This window comes from Silurus aristotelis (assembly GCF_946808225.1).
Source record: "Silurus aristotelis genome assembly, chromosome: 16".
Taxonomy (NCBI): domain Eukaryota; kingdom Metazoa; phylum Chordata; class Actinopteri; order Siluriformes; family Siluridae; genus Silurus; species Silurus aristotelis.
The window spans coordinates 6,966,301-6,985,709 of NC_139589.1; the positions used below are offsets into that span (position 1 = coordinate 6,966,301).

Sequence of the window (19,409 nt, forward strand, 5' to 3'; positions counted from 1 at the left end):
ATCAAAGAGAAATACACTGCCATCATATCAGTTTAAACAAAATTTTATGTGGTTCTAGTCTAGTCTTTGTTGATAAGATCAGTGGGTAAGTGCAGGGTCTATCTGAAATTTTAATAAAGATCGAAAGTAGATGCTCAACAAACGTCTCATTGATTTGGTTGACTTTTCAGAGATGGCAGTCATGTAGTATTGAGCTCAGCACCACATTTATTTTATTACACCAATTGATCATACAAGCTCTAAAAGAGGCCCCTTTCGGTAGGAATCATGTTGCCCCATGCTCACCCTATGAATGATATGTTTATCAGTGATGTGAAGAAACAGAAAGGCAGAGGTGCACAGTAAAAAAAAGTACACTATATGGACAGACGTTTGTGGACACCTGAACATAAGATTTGAACACTATGTGCCTTGTGAACACCCAAGTACACATTTAATCCTCATTTGCTGTTCTAACCTCTACTATTCTGGGACAATATTCTACTAGATATTAGAGAATGTTTGTGGAGATGAATGCTCATTCAATCACAAGGGTGTTAGTAAAGTAAGGTGCTGATGTAGGGTGAGGAGTCCTGGGGTGCAATAAGTGTTCCATTTCATCCCAAAAGGTGTTCAGTATGGTTGAGGTCAGATCTCTAATACATATCTATATATTTTATATCTATATAAAAACAAATTCTTGAAGATATTAAGACAAAATGACAGGAAGTGGCAGCATTTCGCACATGCGAACTGGTACAGACTACTGCCACCTGCTGGTATGGCCGGCTGGTATGGTTATCAGGCAGAAGGGGACAGGGTTATGATAGTGGAATTAATAGGCAGGTGGTAATTCCACCAATCAGTTGATGCTGATTAATTAAAAAATTAGATTGATCAATCGGTCAACCTCTAGTTCGGGAAAGAATGACATATGGCAGGAAAAGTCAGGTGTCCCAGTACTTTTATCCATATAGTATACTTTTACTTAATTACCATATTTAAATTCATTTTTTGAACATTTTTATATTATGGGAAAGGTTTTACCTCTTTAAATATAAATGTTTAGTACATAGCACGTTTAATACTAGCAATTAATTGATACACACTGCATTTTTGAAAATACATGTAATAATGACAATTAAAATGTGCAATAATATAATTGATTATGTAATGTAACTACACTGAATTGGCAGTAAAGCAAAAGGGACTGAGAGCATTCAAAGTGCATTTATACATTGGTAAAGCACAAGGCTCTCTTGCAGCAGTTTGACAGGGTGAAGGTCAGAGAGACGGCAAACAGCCAGCGGCACTGTGTTCCAAACAGGTCTTAGTGTGCAGGACAAAAAGGGACATGCCACAAACTGATCTGACTATCAATTACCAATAAAACGTTACCAAATATGGCATACTGGATCAGGTTAAAAAATAATTATGTGGTGCTTTTCCGGTTGCACATTTGCTTCCAATGTTAAAACATGCGATGCAGAGTTTAAAGACAAACTCCCAGTAAAAAAATTGGGTTAAAAAAAGTCTCTTTTTTTTTAATTCAGGTACAAGTGTTTGCTAGGTGGTTAAAATGTAAGATCACTGATCAGAAGGTTGTGAGATCGAATCCCAGCCCCACCAAGCTGCCACTAAAGGGGTCTTGAGCAGAGTTCTAAAGTGCTCAACTATATGAATGAGGTCATTTTAAGTCGCCCTGAATAAGGGTGTCTGCCATGAAGGATAATGTAAATAGTGACATCAACACAAAGCAGCTTTATAGAAATTCTAATATAACTATTTGCTAGAAGAAAAAACAATAGTAAACCAGATGTTACGAGAACATTTAAAACAATATCCTACCATTCTTAGAACTTGATACTTTGAAGTATGCAGCCTGTAAATTAGAACAATTCTAGGAAAAAAGCCCACTTAATCACAGATTGTACAGGACCTGTGACTTGTGTTAAAAGAATCTGTGCACTACAGCTAAAAAGAGCAGCAGTCAAACAGTCTGGATGGTCTGCAACAAATGAAGCGGATTAACTACAGAGCTGTCCGGCTTCTCTTTTGCCATTTAAGGACTTTTGGAGGAAGCTTACATCACCCAGCCGGAGCTCTCTGCCTCAATCTGCAGTATCAGACTGGCTGGAAATCAAACGTGACTGCAAGAAAACAGTGCAGGGAAGAGCAGCATGACTCTGTCGCTAAAAGGACTCATATCTCAAAACATATATACATTAAAAATGTAGAGATACAGTTTACACTTGGAATAAAGCAGAAGGGTGCAGGTCAGTGGTTAGTGTGGAGAAGGTTTGTCAGATTTTTGTGGAAAAACCCAACCTTGTTCAATTCTGAACACAAAACCACATTTCTAATATAAAAAAGTTCTCTCCAACACTACCAGAAATGTCTTGTTAATGAGAGAGCACTCTGTACAACTTTGAGGAGCAGAAAAAAAACATCTCATATTGCCAAACCTTGGAGCCAATGGCAGATGACCACATCTGCCACTACTGTCAGCAAAAACTAGGATTCTGGATTTTTTCTTACTAGTTATGATGCCTTATTTCTAGCAATGTATAGTTTCACCGTTTAATTATAATCACAAAATGCTTACAGTACAAGACACACAATATTTACTTTTCGCAGTAAAAAACATCAGATTACGTAAGTCCAATCTCATACCCTTTAACATAAACGTCCAGTAGCAAGTCAAAAGTAGCACAAGTTCACAGAAAAACAGAGGATCTGACAACCCCAATGTGATCCCTTGTGTGCATAAGAGTGGACTTTAGCGTGTAATGTTGTTAGCAACAGCTGGACACATACACACGAACACCATGACCCTAAACAGGATTCTGTACACTGGAAACTGTGAGAGCACAAATAAATTGTTTCATGATTGTACTGAAGTTAAATATGGCTCAGAAATTCAATCAGGTTATCTCACTGTAGCGTAAACTTGTAGATGTGTAGCCCACTTTCACACAGATAGGTTTCAGGTGAAAGCAGGTAACAGTAACAGGTCTTTGCATCGCATATATATTATACATTACGTGCATAAACTCATATATGATTTGTGCATGTAAGTTTTGTAACTTGAATGCAATAAGCAACTTTGTGAGTCCTTGATTGTGGCTTTCAACATTTTATATCGACTGCAACAATATTTACAATAATACAATTTACATTATTCAATAATAAAACCCATCATAATTAACTCATACTAAATTATTTTTATTAACTTATTAAATGAAAAAATTACTTTTTAGCCTCATATCAAATTTTAATCTTTGAAGTTCTGTTTTTATTCACTTGTACTGCATTTTAACAGGCAAAATGGTTGTGTATTGTTAATGTTTTACATATGCAGCCAAAAAAATAAACACTCACTTCTGCTGCAGGTCAAGAAGACTCTGCTCTGCCCTCTGCAAACCCTCCAGGTTTTTTATCATATTGCTCATGTGGTCCTTCGTGTTGCGGTTCTGGATGTAAGCAAACCAGCAGCCTGCTAGTCCGATTACAATGGACACCACCAGCACCAAATCCTTCAAGAGGCTGTTCTTGCTCACTGTTAAAAAAATAGCAAGAAGCAACAGATCAGTTTATAAGTACCAATTAAAGGTCCAGCCACAAAAACAAAATGAGATTAGTTTCTAAATGATGCAATTCCTTTAATAAAAGAAATTCCCTGCTTCTTACTGTATATACGAACCAGGCATCATTCAAGTATGTTTTTTATCATGCTGATCTGATCACACTGGTTGATTTATTGGCAAGTTTAAATGTGTTAGTGACCGCACAATTTTGTTCCTTTTAACTATATTGAATCTTGTTTTAAAGTAAGTATTTGGAGAAGTTTTAGTTTGTTAATTGGGAAGTGGTAGCTTAGTGGTAAAGGTTCTGGGTTACTGATAGGAAGGTTAGTGATTCAAGCCCCAATGTTACCAAGCTTCCCCCTTTTTATGCCCTTCAAAATTTAATACCAGGCTATACTGTAATTAAAATAGACATGATAATGATACAGTGCCTTTAATGTAGAATTTTCTAGAAAATTCATAAAAAGATTAATTTAAATTTTTCTAAGAAAAAAGGGGGTTCTGGAGCAATTATTTAGTCAAATGTCAACTATCAATTTCAAATTATTCTGGAAAAAAGTTCCCAATTGACAATCCAATTACAATTCTTTCATAAAGTAATGTTTTAAATATTACCCAAGTTGCAGTTGCTTCACAGGCTGAGAAACTCCGACATTACAAAGTTTGATGAGCACAAACAGTTCAGCAGTTTTGTAACAAGAAATGTTTTAGGTAATATGTTGACAAGATTTGTTTCCTTAGACCTGACTGAAACTGCAAGAACCAGAATGTTAGGTTGTGACTCAGTAAGGCCTGCTGCATGAGAAAGCAAAAAAAAAGAAAAGAAAACCCCCCCACAAATGATCTAATTCTTTGCCTCAGACTTGTGATTGCAAATTAATTATGAGGATGAAATATGACTAAAAACACAAATATGACTATTTAAAAAAAAAGAAGTGTATGTTTTTTATTTACAAGATTCTTAAAAATACATTTTAGTCATTTTATGTAGGCTACCATACTGAAGTTATTTTTTCCCATGGAAGTCTTGCCTCTCTCTGTAGACACTGGGGTTTCCTGCAGCAGATAAGCACATGCTATTTCCGTCTGTAGTTCATTTATACATGCTCTGCACAATAAACACTGACCAGTGGAGAACATTATTTTAATAAAGTTCAGTCTGGTCTTTGTAAGTACAGCTCAATTTTAAGAGTTTAATTTGTTTTTTTTAAATGATTTCCTTGGTTGTTTCTGTCACTTGTGGCACTGCTTAAGGATCCATTTTAGACTCTTAGACATAACTTCAGTTATGTTTTTCTTATTGCAAGCATAACGTCTCTCTCTTTGTCTCTTTATCTTACTCTATGTTTTCTACATCAACAGCACACCGTCACATGTAACCAAATGACTGTGGGCTCCATTTAAAACAGTGATAACTAATAAATATTACAGAATGTCTTGTATTTCAACCTTATTGTTTTTAATCATGTCTGTTTAATTTTTTAAGGCTAAAACTAATGAACAACCGTGAATGAGCATGGCCATGAATAAAACTTTGCTTTAGAGCTAACTGATTAAAATATATAACTACACTAAATGGCTAAAAGTCCAGAACATTCATTTGTGCTTCCTAGTCCAGATTTTTTCCCCTCCACTCCACTCCACTTCACTCCACTCCACTCCACTCCGCTCTTCCAGGAAGGCTTTCTACTCGGTTTTAAAACATTGTTCTGGGGATTTGCATTAGTGAGGTCAGGCACTGGTCTGGGATGCACTTTGCATTCCTGTTTATCCCAAAGGCGATCAGTGGGGATGAGGTCAGTGCTCTGTGCAAGACACACAAGCGTCCATTTTAAACACACTATGACTTTATAGAGTTTGCTTTATAAACAGGGGACAGGGCTACAGTGAACAAAGTAATTATATACTATTGTGTGCTTCCAGCTTTGTGGTGTAATGGTTAGGTGTTCATAAAACCTTAGCCTATAGTTAAGGACCAGCAGAGTTTCTCCAAAATGGTTTTAATGATGCGTTATATATGACATACTGCAAATTAGTGTTAAGCATCTGCAGTGATGCAGATGATCTCCTATATACACTTGAAAAATCTCAACAATAGACAGTTCCATTTCGTATGCAAATTTGCCCTTAGCTCGCAGTAATGTATCTTTCAATGTGTCACAATAAATGCTGCATTTAAGCACCTAACAGAAAAAACATTTACCTACCAGAAAAACACACAAAAATTATATACACCATACATATGCTTATCATTTAGGCTAAGCAAATTTTTGTCCAAACTCTTCTGAGATGTTTGTATTAAAGTGTGTCCCTGACTACACATCATAAATCCACACTGGAATGCTTACTCTGTGGACCGAACAGCACCGTGTCCAGAGCTTTGAGCTGCAGTTTCTGAGCATGACTCCGGTCCAGGATCTTCAACACGGACAGCGTCAGGGTGGCATTTTTCACCGCCAATCTGTGAGAGGTGAGACACATGGTAATATATATGAAGCAATTTTTAATGCAAAAATATTATATTATAATACAGCAGTAGATCTAACTTAAGATTAGTTCTGTGCAGAATAAGGAGCCTTTCTAACTCTTTGGACAAGCTAATTTATTGTCGGAACCATTTAATTTTTCATAGCTGGCCAAAGAATGAACAGTTTCAATACCTAAAAATATCTACTTTCTACTGATGTACTGTAGTGTGATGCAATCTGTTGTTTTGCTACATACTCTAAACTTATTTTGAAACCCAGCACTCTATACGATGTATGGAAAAATTGTATTGTATCCAACTGCATATCAGTCATCAGGCATAGTTTAAAAACAATCTTTTCAATGAATGAAACAATGATTAATCAGAGCCAAATAAATTATAGCACATAGTAGTCATGTAACTATTCTGCTTGCATATACAATACAGAGAAAAATAAGATGCTCTCTGCATCTAAAAAAATATATTCTATGGTTAATGTGGGGCAACAACCTGCTGACATTTTGACAAGAGAAGTATTTCAGAAACTTTTTTTTTCTTTTCCCACAATATAGTTCCATTTCCTTAGTCTGTATAACTTGAATATAAACATATCATACTTTTTAAAATCAGAATACATTTTTATTCTAGCCAGTTTGCAAATAACCAAAATTTGGACTGGGCAAAGAAGACTGGAGCTTTTATTTACCTATTGGACTAGCTAATAAATATATAGTTTGTCCATGAATCCAACTCATGCTGTGTTTATTTCTATGATTTTAAAGCATACAGTGCAACTATGAAGCTTAAATGGTTTTGTAAAAAATTGTAAAAGACAATAAGTGTGTGGGAGTGTATGACTGTTTTACCTGGGCAAGGCTTGGCCACTGATCTCATTCTTCCTGAACGATTCAACATACTGTGGCAGTTTCACAATATTTATTAGCCACATTTCCACTTCATCCACTGTCCAATTATAAGCTGAGAAATACATATATTATCATTAATTATAATAATAAATCTTATTTTGTATTTGTCAAGTGGTCAGCATTTTAATGACAGATACAGGGTGGTGCACAGTTTTTAATAATAAAGGCAATTAAATACACTATATAGACAAATGTTGGCAGACACCTGACCATGTGGGTTTTTCAAACATCCCAATCCACATTTAGTCCCCATTTGCTGTAATAATAATTTCCACTCTTCTGGGAAGTCTTTGGAGTGTGGCTGTGGAGATTTGCACAGCCAAAGTAAACTATTGACGTAGGGTAAGGCCTGATGTTCCAATTTATCACAAAAGTGTTCTAGAGCTCTACAGCAGGCCAATTAAAATCTTTCAGCCCATCCCATATAAACCATATCTTACTTTGTGGACAGGGGCACTGCCAAGCACAAAGTGCTTGATGGAGGTATGCCAGCTCCTAATGCTCCTTTGTATGAAACAAGGGGGCAAGGTATCGCCTTGTCTCCATCTCCTGCTGTGTTGGTGACCATTTGCTCACGATTTAACCAATGATCTGAGAGAATGCCAAAGCTGTGTGAACCTTTTGGTATGCCTATGTTAATGAAGTGGTCTCAGAGAGAGATAGTAATCTGACCAGGACAGCTACTTCCCTTGCATGTTTTGTTTGTACTTATCACCTGAGTGCTTTGTTCTCCTTCGGAGGGAATGCCCCCAAATGTGTATAAAACCACAATGCTTTGTTCTCAAAGTGGGACTTGATGACTGCAGAACCAAAGCAGTACGCTCTGACGTGTAGGCTCATCTGCAATAAAGACTAATGTGGAAAGATATCCAAGTCTCCTGGTCTACGTTTGACAAAAATTTTCAAGATAAGGGAAAATTTTATCCTGCTACATCCAGAGACATTCTATACAATTGTGTGCCTCCAAACTTTTGGGAAAAGTTTTGGAAAAAATCCATATACCCTTAGCTTGAAAAGTTAGGCGACCCAATACTTTTGTGCATAATCTGTATAAGCAAAAGGCGTTCATGTAAACTACATTTGTAAATCATCATACAATCACTGCAAACCATGTTAGGAATGTTTCGAATATAAGATATCTGTCCACGAGCTTCAGAATCCTAGAGATTGAAGTTTGATTAGCTCTTTTCACTTCCACACAGAAAAAATAAAGATTTTAAAACACTGATTCAATTAGCTTTAGGGAGAAAAATGTATTTACTAGACTAAATGGCAAATCCACAGAATGATGTCTTTAAATATTATTGCAGAAATTTAAGCAGTCGATAATAAGTAAATGTTGGTAACAAATGACAACAAAAAAGGACTTGTCTATAAATAGTCATCTATCATGTCAAATGTCCTCTCTCTGTAAATGCAGGGGGGGGGGGGGACTTTTGTTTATTTACATAAATGTACCAAACTGTATAATAAATCCAAGAGACTTGCGAAACTTGAGTGATTATCAACCAAACAAAAGAGTGAATATAAGGGTGAAGAAAAAAACTTTAGAAACTAAACATGTCCTGGCTAATAAACACTCTATGTTTGATGGAAAAATGTCTCTCTGTGTCCCAGTGGGACAAATTTCACATCATAAACTGTGGACTTCCTCTTCAGACTTGCAGCCAAATAACAGAAAGACGTATCTCTCTAAGCAAACAGGCCAGAGGGATTAGTGTCAGTGTGCTGTAATTCTCCACTGGCTCCATTATGAAAGACTACAAATGGGACACTGGGTCAGAGCCAACTTCGTCATTTCATTCATAGAAGAGGTTAAGAAAAGACACTGGGCGTTATAAGTACTGCCCAACGCTGTGTATGAATACTGAGAAGTTCCTCTTTAAACATAACCACATCATTGAGATATCTTTGCAGTTATTTGTAGCATGAAGGCTGCTTTAGTGTAGTGTACAGTAATATGCCACTACTACATGTATGTTTATGAGGACATGTGCTGACCTTCAGAGGCCCTCCAGGTATTCCACATGTCCTCCACAGTGATCAAAAGGTCAGCTCCATGAAAACGCTTGTGTTTTGCCTTGGGGTCGTGATACTTTAGATCCTCTCGAAGAAACTGTAAGAGCAAACAAAGATATAAGGTATAAAACATTTCAGGTCATGCTGTAATAAAGACTCTCCTATGGGGCAAAACTTACTGACTGTGACAAAGATTTATTCTATAAATCACAATATGCAATCATTTTGCATCCATTTCTTTTGTATCCACATACAACTTGTCTTTATGTGGGAAAAACCTGTTTTTACATTTAGACAATGATACTGTAAGTACAATTATCACAAAAGTAATGTGGTTACATCATTTATTTTTTCCCCAGCCATGTCCCTGTATAAGAAAATGGCTTTTAATAGTATGTGTGGGTTTCCAAACAAAAGAGAATGCCCTCCTTTATGGCTGGATTTTTACGTTAGCCCCACTGTCGTACTACAGTAGAACCTCGATACTCGCGACCTTGACACTCGCGCCCTCGATAGTTCGCAACTTTTCATTTGGAACCTGACTAAGAGTAACTCGCGATGAATCTGAAAGTTCACGAGAAGCCGCGAGTGGCTCGAAAGTTCGGAGTAACATTTCAAAACAGTTTGTACTAATAAATGACATAAAAATGTTTAAAAAACTATTTTATTATTGTATTATAATTTAAAGTCGTAAGCAAAACATTCATAACAAATAATTCACATTTTCAGTTCAGAGTTCAGTACAGTACATGTACAATTCCCCTTGAAAAAGAAACCATTAAAGGGAGAGAGTCAAAACCTCGAAATTTGTTGTTACTTGTGAGGGGTCATAGAACGTATCCCCCGCGACTATCGAGGTTGCACTATAGTGCAGTTTTTTGGGGGATAATTGAATACTTTTTGGAAAGACAATGGCTAGCATGCCATGTTCCCTCACCACAGACAGAACTTGTCCCTTTTCTTGTCAGAGGACACTGAGTACAGGCTGTAAAGTATAATAATCCCTAGCCATTTCCATTCCTGTCATGGTGACAGGTGGCTGCCTTCAGACCCGATAGAGCAAGCAGACGATGAGCATAAAAATACCAGGGATTATCACAAGGACAAGATCCAATTGTTTGTTGCCCAGATATTGATAACAGGTTTCAGCAACGTGTTTATCAGTTATTACATTCTGGTGAGTGCAAACAGCAAAACCAGTTAAATAATTGGGCCCATTGGAATGAATTAAGGAAATAATCTGTACTCAATTATTAAGAAAAAGTTCATTAATCAAGTTGATATGTATAGTACTACATTATGTCACATTTGGCGAGCACATCTAGGTCAAAAACCTGTAACAATCAGCCGAAATTTCTTAAATCACTTGGGACTCACCTCGTCTGTCTCCATCACATCCACGCTGCCATCCGCATCATCGTCCATATCTTTGTGGATACTCCTGATGGCCTCAAAACTAAGCACAGCATTCTCATCCTGACACAGGACCTTATCAATCGCACACAGTACTACAGGAGAAACAAGGGAGGAAGAGAGTGAGGCAGAGACATAAACATCATAACCATGAAATAAATACTGAAATAAATCCTGTCGAGGTATTTTAGGTTATCAAGATTTTCCCCTGTAAGGACTGTACTTTACAAAGACACATCTACCATCAATATGTCCTAAAAAATCTTGTCTTATATATAGCTTGCTGGCAGGAAGAGTCTGCGTATTTTTAGACCTCCTAGCTCATTCCTGCTAGTTCACCAGACGATTTCTTAATAAACAATTTAGTGATGTTTCCTGCTTTTAGCACATCATTAAGGAGACATTATACTCTTCAGTGTACTAATAAAAATAAAAAAAGAATGTCAGAATTTTTATAAAGTTTGGCAGAGAGTAAATAGGCAGTTCCAGATAGGCAGTAACCTATGAAAACAAGGCAGCAAAAATAATCCAAAATATAAACCGGAAAACAGAAATGCAGAGAAAACTCTGTCCAAAAACAATCCTGATTTAAAAAACCAGAAAAATAAATTGATATAAATACATTCTAGTAATACAATTGAGTAATCAGTTTAATTGACACTAAATGAAACGATTAAATTAAATTGAATAAATGGAAACAATTATTAGTTTAAATTTGTTAGACCCCATTTGGGTAATAAAGATGTATATAATTTGTGTGCGCGTTACATTTAATATTTCATTATAGATATATCCTACTTAACTGTTATTTAACAAATGTCTGCATTTAAGAAACGCACACGGTAGTTCATTTATTCACTCCTATGATGTGCGGAATTGGCAGGAATTTCTGTTTTTACAACTTTGTGTAAAAACGCTGGCAATAATAGGAAGTGGCAGTGATTTCGCGATTTTCGTTACGACTCGAGTAGCCACAAACCGGAAGTGTGCCCATAGAACCCGGAAAATGCGTGCCGCGGACCCGGAAGTCCTGACAGAGGAATACAGTTTCTGGTGTACTCTCTAACAGAAGCAACCCCTTTTTTTAAAACACTATTAATAGACAAAAACAAAACACAACTGCAGATGCATAGGATAAGAGTAAAATAGAAAAGTAGAATAAAATGAAATTGTGGGCATCTCAGAGTTAACGTCACGATCGTGATATATGTAAGCAGTACGAGTAATTAGCCTGAAGTAATTTCTTGTCTAATAAAAGCATTTTAATTAATCATACTAAGGCTGATAACACTCTAGAAGAGATGCACTTATTTATTTGGAATTTCCCTGAAAAGACACAAGAGGCTGACACAAATCAACTGAGCTTTGAAGCGTTATCAGTAACCACATCATTTGTAATGATGCTTTCGCCACATGGCAAAAAGAAAACCCACAATGCACACTGAAAACACCTGTTATTCAGAATCACCAGAAACCCTATCATTCACAAAGACAATCTATTACAACCTAAAAGTTACACAGCTGCTGAATTCTATTAAAGAAATTTGATTGTATTTGCCAGCAGATCCTTTATTATTTTCACAGATATGAATTTAATATTTCTGATCATTTCCATGGTCTTAATTAGGTTCATATCCTATATGTATCACTTTAAACATCCACTAGACAAATGCCCTTATCCAGACAGACTTTTATTTCAAAGGTCAAGGGTCCAGCAACAGCAGCTTGGCAGTGCTCAGATTTAAACACATGATGATCTGATCAGAAGTCAAACATCTACCATTTACCTATTGTATATCATGTACAGCATTTCAACAGTTGTATACGTCATGAAGCATGATATAAACTGAAAAATCTATATACTCATATTGGTTGGGGCCACAAAGGCCCTGCACCATATCCAGAAAACACTGTGAAGCAGGACGTATACACGCATTTACTCAAATCTAGCGGCAGTTTTGCTTAGCCAGGCCACCTGGCGTGTTTAGGGGAAGTGAGATAAAGCTGGAGAATTGAGATGAAAGTGAGACATGAGAAACTCCCCACATACATAACTTGAGTTCAGAATTTAAATAGGGACCTTGGAACTGTGAGGCAGCCACTGTCATTGTGTCGTATTAAAAATTAAGAAATAAATATCTCAGAGAACTTCTTTTTTGTTGTTGTTGTTGCTTTTAATTAAATGCCATCAGATGATGGCCACGGTCCAGAGTGAAGGCTACATCTAATTTTAATACATCGAACACAAGTTGAAAGCAGCAGATTTTATGAATCAGTTTAAAGTTTCTTTTCGGCTTCTCCCGTTAGGGGTCGCCACAGCGGATCCTCCGCACGTTTGATTTGGAACATGTTTTACGCTGGATGCCCTTCCTAACGCAACCCTCCCCAATTTATCCGGGCTTGGGACCAGCACTAAGAGTGGCTGGGGATGGTTCCCTGACCGGGAATCGAACCCGGGTCGCAGCGGTGGGAGCGCTGCATCTTAACCACTAGACCACCAGGGGACCTCGATTTTATGAATCAGTTTAACATGCTGAAATGCACATGTAAGTAGCTTTGTTGTCTTGAAAATACAGCACTAAAAAAATACAGGAACATGTAATCATGCTGGATTCCAGCATTCCAACTAATGTGAACCTGATTAATAAACACCATTAGTGCTTTTATTTTTTGAAAAATCAATTCAGAAATGTAAACCTAGAGATGTGTAAAAGCATATGATTTGCATCACTGAAGTCACGGCTATCCAGAAGAAAGATCTGAGAAAGCAGCCAGGCTCCGATGGAGTAATGAGGATTTACAGAGAGTGCAGCCTTGACAAGCCCCTTTAGCAATTATCCTCTGACCTGACTAAATAAAGACACCAGTACAAGCAAAAGATTGCAATGTTCTCACCCAATAACAAAAAAGAGAAATGAAGTCTGCAAAAGTTTTTGTGTTAAAAATATTTTACAAGCCCTAAACAACTGACAACCTCACAGCCTTAACTCAATGCAGGAAGTTCATTGATGAAAAGCTTCTCAATTTCCAACAAAGCTGTGAGTGTACTATGTGACATTTCCAAGGAAAAACAACAAGAGTTATCACATATTAGAACAAGCAGTACTGCATGCATTAATCTCTTGTTCCAAGTCTAAGCACATCCAGGCCCTGATTCACAAAGATCCAAAACAATGAGCACTAATTTGCACCCGCAATAAGAGACTTTGTATGTGTAATGTGTATGTGTAATGTGTAGTCAGCCGAGTGAACAATAAACAAATAGACAAAAAGCCATAATTTTCCAAAAAATGGCACAACCAGCAGAAATAAGCTCCAGCAAATGCAATACATGCTCTCTTGGGTTTTAGCGGAATGGTCAAATTTCTGTTCAAAGAAATTGCAGCTTCCCTCAAAATAACACACCCACACACACTCACACAAACAGCCAACAAACATAGAGATGCATGAGTTTTTTAAACCCAATGCAACGCCTCCTGATTTGAGATAAAGAGGACGTAACTTTTTTTCAGAAGAACTGTGCTCTTGACTATTTATTACACCTTAAATGATATAAGAGGTATTCGGTGATAGTATTAACTTACTAATATGCAGTCTGTAGAATGAAATGTATTCAGGCAAATGAGCTCCTTTTCTACTGAGCCAGAACTTACTAGGTTGTGAGTTTGCTGCATTTATCTATCTGTGTCTATCAACAGGACATATTATGATGGTTATGATACATTGGCTGTTACCCTCTAACAGGTGCTGTGACTTATACAGCAGAGAGATGTACACCTTGTGTGTCCAAACTTTTGGTCTGTACCTTTTGGTCTGTACTGTATATATATTATATATACAGTACAGACCAAAAGTTTGGACACACCTGCTCATTCAAAGAGTTTTCTTTATTTTCATGACTATGAAAATTGTAGAGTCACACTGAAGGCATCAAAACTATGAATTAACACATGTGGAATTATATACATAACAAAAAAGCTAACTGAAAATATGTCATATTGTAGGTTCTTCAAAGTAGGCATCAAGAGAATGCCAAGAGTGTGCAAAGCAGTAATCTAAGCTAAAGGTGGCTACTTTGAAGAACCTACAATATGACATATTTTCAGTTGTTTCACAACTGTGTTAATTCATAGTTTTGACGCCTTCAGTGTGACAATTTTCATAGTCATGAAAATAAAGAAAACTCTTTGAATGAGAAGGTGTGTCCAAACTTTTGGTCTGTACTGTACATTTGTATATATACAAATGTTTCTTTATATCTGATCGATCACACCAGTATGTATGGTTAGAAACATCCCTTACCAGATTTAGTCCTCACTTACTGTTATAATAACCTCGACTCTACTAGGAAGGCCATAAGTGTGACACTGGGGATTTGTGTTCATTCAGCCACAAGAGCATTAGTGATATCAGGCACTAATTTTAAGCGAAGCTGTCAGAGATTCAGTTGATTACAAAGGTGTTCAGTCAGTTTCAGGTAAGAGCTCTGTACAAGTCACTCTAATTCTGCTACACTAATCATGGCAAATCAGGGCTTCTGGAGTTTGCTTTGTGCACAGGGGTAGCATGATGCTGAAACAGGTTCGAGCTGCTTAATTCCAGTGAAGGGAAAAGTGCAATCCCGCAGCATACAAAGGCATCCGGTATCTATTGTGTGCTTATAGCTTCTGCAGAAGGCTCACATGTGGATAGGTGTCCAGTTACAGCAAGACGTTATATAATTATCTGGGCAATGACAATTCGCCCAAAGCGAACATTTGTATTGTTGTAACAGCAGCAATCAAACACTATCATGTAAATTGCAAGGTTTTAAATTGATTTACTATCATATTATATGGAATTAAAGCCAGAAATTGAGTAAAGGTGTTCTGAGTACAAATTAGCAGGTTTTCAATTACCAATTTTGTCTTCCTGTTGTACAGCAATCAGTGCGTTGCTAAATTTCCTCACTTAACACAAAAGTTAGTCAAACTGTACATTTCTGGTCAGCATTTGTCAGCATTTTAACTTTAAGCTATTACACTGTTTGGGCACGTATGCAAACACAGACCTGCATGCTTCCAAAATTTCAAGGTGATTTTATCCAATGAGTTCTTCATTCTATCAGGAATTAAGTAATATGAAGTAATGAAGTAATATGAGAAGGTAAAACACAGTAATTTCAGAGTAAAAACTGACACAGCGCAAATAGGTTTCATGGTTAGTCAATGTGTGTGCCTTGATGATTACCATCCACTCACACATATGACACACATTACACCTTAATTATGATTGTTACCATATACATTTTAATCTGGAACACCTCCTTAACCTGAACATCGTTCCACAAGCCGAATATTCAACACAGGATTTCAAACCACTTCCTCTTAAAGTGCAGTGTTCCAAATACCAAAGTGCACATCTAACACCTGGCAATGTTGAGAATACATGATTGCGTTCTGATCTTCCTAAAAAATCATTTTAACCAAAACTTCTGGCTTAAAAATAAAAAAACGAATAATTTATTTCGCTTATTATTAATAAGCTTAATGCTTAAAATGCATATTGCTAAGTTTAATTTTGCTCCTAAATTGAGCCCATCATAATTTGCTGTTAACGTCCCATTTTCCGTGACAGAAATGCTACTCTGTAAATAGCAGTGTTGAATACAGGTGTTGAATAATTCAATCAGAAACCGGATTTCCTTTCTTGATTAGACCTGAGATAGAACATTGCAATGGGTTTTTAAATAAAGTTGGCCCAAGTGCCTTAATAATATTTGTAAGTAAATATTTGTATAAGGCAGGAGGTGGCTGGTGAGTTTTGCATTTCCAGTTTTCATCTCTCATCCAGAGCATAAAAAACATACTGTACATACCGGACAGAAGCCAGAGCAGACAGTAATACAACATCCTTTACAACAAACTGATGTAAAAATGCTTTGAATTGGTTTCACAACTGTTTAATAAGCTGCAAAGTTCCCCTTCACCTGCGATTATAGTTCCTGAAGTTGCGGTACATTTAGAAAGCTGGCATTTTATTTCAACTCATCACTGACCACAAAATTGTTCTTAAGTAAATTTCTTGTTTCTCGTTCTTCTCTGTTAAAAAGGGGTCGTACAAGTCTCTTTCTGCCCCTTTAAACAATCTGCAATCACAGTCTGTTTAAAATACAAGCTTTCCACTTCTGAGAACTAATCACAAAGAGTAATGGCTTTGTTTAAATGTACTCTTGAATGCAGCGCAAGGAGAAAAAACTCTAGACCAAGAGAATATTAACTGTATCTTAAATCTGTTACAGAGTAGAAGCTGGATAGTGTGTTGTTTTTTTTTTTTTTGGTGTTCACAATTCATTGTAGATGAGTTGAAGCATTTTACTGTATAATCAAGATATTTACAGAAAACAACATTTGTGCTATCGTGGCAAATGTGAAGTAAAGTGTCACAACAATCTCTCAGTGATGACACAATGGAAGTGATGTAAACCAACTCTATGTTAAACAACTTCCAACACATTCACCATTCAATGACTAATGGAAGTGTTTAAATAGCTGGTGCAAATTCAGTGAGTATCCGGTTTCGTCATCACCTTCTTTCCCCAGAAATTCTTTGTTATGCTGGTGTTCTAATTTAAGTTTATTTAATCAAATTTGAGTGCCTGGATGTTGTTTAGCATGATCATGGGTAATATTGCTAGTAGCCTTGGGATCACTCTACTCTAACAGCACCCATTACACATGAAAAACATTAATGATGCATAAACTTGTATACAAGTTTTCTCTTTACCTGGGAACGTAATAATCCACGTGTCTTCTTGCATCAAAAAATGTGTCTGTGACCATGTCAGAATTATTTGTTTTAATAAGGAAAGAATTTGCAATGAGACTTTATACTGGAACACAATGGGACACATGTTTAGGGCCAGTTAAATACATTCTTACTGTATAATGTTTTACAGGTCAATCAGATCATTACTGGCTTGTTACTGCTTTTTCCAAAAATGTAGACATCCTTGTAATCTATCATGGGAGAAAGGTTCTCTTTTGTCTAAGAAAGGATGCGGTTATTTAGTTAACGTATTTTCCGGAATATAAGACGCTACTTTTTTCCCACGCTTTAAACCCTGCGGCTTAAACAACGAAGCGGCTAATTTATGGATTTTTCCTGGGGTTTTCCCGGTTTCACAAGCTTCAAGCTAAAAAACTGAGCACCAAAACATTAGACCAATGAAATTGCCGAATGGGCATGAAAAAATACACTTCATCTGTGTTCTGAGCTGCACGGCATCGGGAGAAAAGCTTCACGGATGGTGATTTTTAAACGCACGACGATGCCAAAAGATAAACTCTCGAGAGAAATAGTTGTGAAAGGAAGGAGGAAGACAGTGAAGAATGACTTACTTGGTCGGCTACTGTTTAGATACAAGCCGTTGTAACGCGTTGAGTCTGGGTCATGGGATAGCTAGCTAACTCCAGTTGCAACAGAAATCATATAAGCACAGACAGGTTTCCAAAACTCGTGCTTTTTTATTTATTTTTTGGCAACAGCGTTACGGGTTAGTCAAAGAAACTTAAAAATGAGCCTCAGAAAATAATAAGGACATATTCCTCGGTCTTGCACACATGCAGCAATACCGGAAAAAATGCGGCGGCAGGCTATTCCCAAAATGCCGCTCTGCTCTTTAAGGAGCCACAACATATTTCACCCATTACACCGTGTAACAGACACTGTCTTTCGTTAAAGCCTGTGTAAAGTTCATTAGTTTAAATGTAGACATAGCGGCTTATTTATGTTCAAAATAAAAATCTTTGTCAAATTCAGTGGGTGCGGCTTATATTTGGGTGCGCTTAATAGTCTGGAAATTATGGTAGATATACGGAACCGTATTATAGTCCAATATTACCCAGAATAAAAAGTAGAAAACTAGTAGAAATTGTTTTGAATGATTGCAGAGAAACACTGACAGATATGATGATGCGCTTTGATTAAAAAAAAATTTACTCAAGTCTTCAGTTTAAAGATCATGACTGATAATCAGTTTACTCATGTTTCGTAAACACTGGCTTTTGCAGATAATACTGGACGCTCCTGACACGTACGAGCACACATTCGCATACAATTAATTTTATCTCCATCTTCACCGACAATTTAAGCCACTTTGTAGATACACAATTACTGCATTTAGCCCATGCCCAACTGTGCAAAAAATGCAATTTTTTTTGTAACCTGTGCCTCAGTGGAAAATACCTAACCACAGGACCAGCAGCAACTTCTGACCAAAAAAACTTAAGCGGGGCAGTACGCCATAAATAACAACACAGTCTCAAACAAAACAAAGTCACACAGCAAAATAGTTATCCAGCATACAGGTTATCAACTTGTTTTTTGTCTGTTTTGCATGCACTGTTTTGGTAGAGCAGGCTTTTTTGGTACAGCAGCAGCAGGCTGTTTTGGTAGGGCAGGCCAGGGTTGTGAAATTTATACCAGAATTTCTAGGTCAAATACATACCAAAAACCACAGAATTTATACAAAACTAGTCCAAATTTGGGTCATTAGACAAGAAGGACACAATCTCCTTTTTTCTCTCAGCCTTTTTCTCCTATGTGGGAATGTATTTCTTCCTCATTTTTGATGCATGTACATTAATCACTCATCTCCCTCTTACCTTTCTCATTATATTAAAGACACAATAAATGCATATACATGGTGTTAGTGAAAAATGCATGAGGTTAAATGCAGATTAGTTGCTATAAAAAAGATCTTCGTTGCCACTGGGTATTTTTAATCTTGCTCAATTTGGCAATCCAGTTATGACAGTACTGTCTGTTTCTTCCCCGTCCTTTGAAAACGTTCAAAGAGAGTAAGCATGGAAGAGCACGTATGCTGCTCCATTGGGACCTTTTTTAGTGCTTGTTGCAGTTCTCATTTTTTATCACAAGGTTTAATAATAACTCTATGGAGCTTAATGGGGCACTGAGCTCCCACAACTGTTTAACGTGTAGAAAAGTATGTAGCAAATTAAGTACTGTTTAACTCAT

General features: G+C 36.8%; 2 protein-coding genes across 3 annotated transcripts in view; one reads left to right on the top strand and one right to left on the bottom strand.

Moving 5' to 3' along the window:
• Nucleotides 1-19,409, top strand: part of LOC310739120 (uncharacterized protein) — a 69,466-nt gene that overhangs the window by 31,213 nt on the left and 18,844 nt on the right. The window lies entirely within an intron of this gene.
• The window catches only part of stim1b (stromal interaction molecule 1b), a 29,761-nt gene that overhangs the window by 8,981 nt on the left and 1,371 nt on the right, over nt 1-19,409 (bottom strand). For both annotated transcript variants that reach the window (XM_083563476.1, XM_083563477.1), the window contains exons 3-7: nt 10,356-10,486; nt 8,961-9,075; nt 6,900-7,011; nt 5,915-6,027; nt 3,361-3,538 (exon numbers count right to left, since the gene is read on the bottom strand). In XM_083563476.1, the coding sequence (XP_083419602.1) occupies nt 3,361-3,538; nt 5,915-6,027; nt 6,900-7,011; nt 8,961-9,075; nt 10,356-10,486 (649 nt within the window). The remainder of the gene's footprint in view (nt 1-3,360; nt 3,539-5,914; nt 6,028-6,899; nt 7,012-8,960; nt 9,076-10,355; nt 10,487-19,409) is intronic.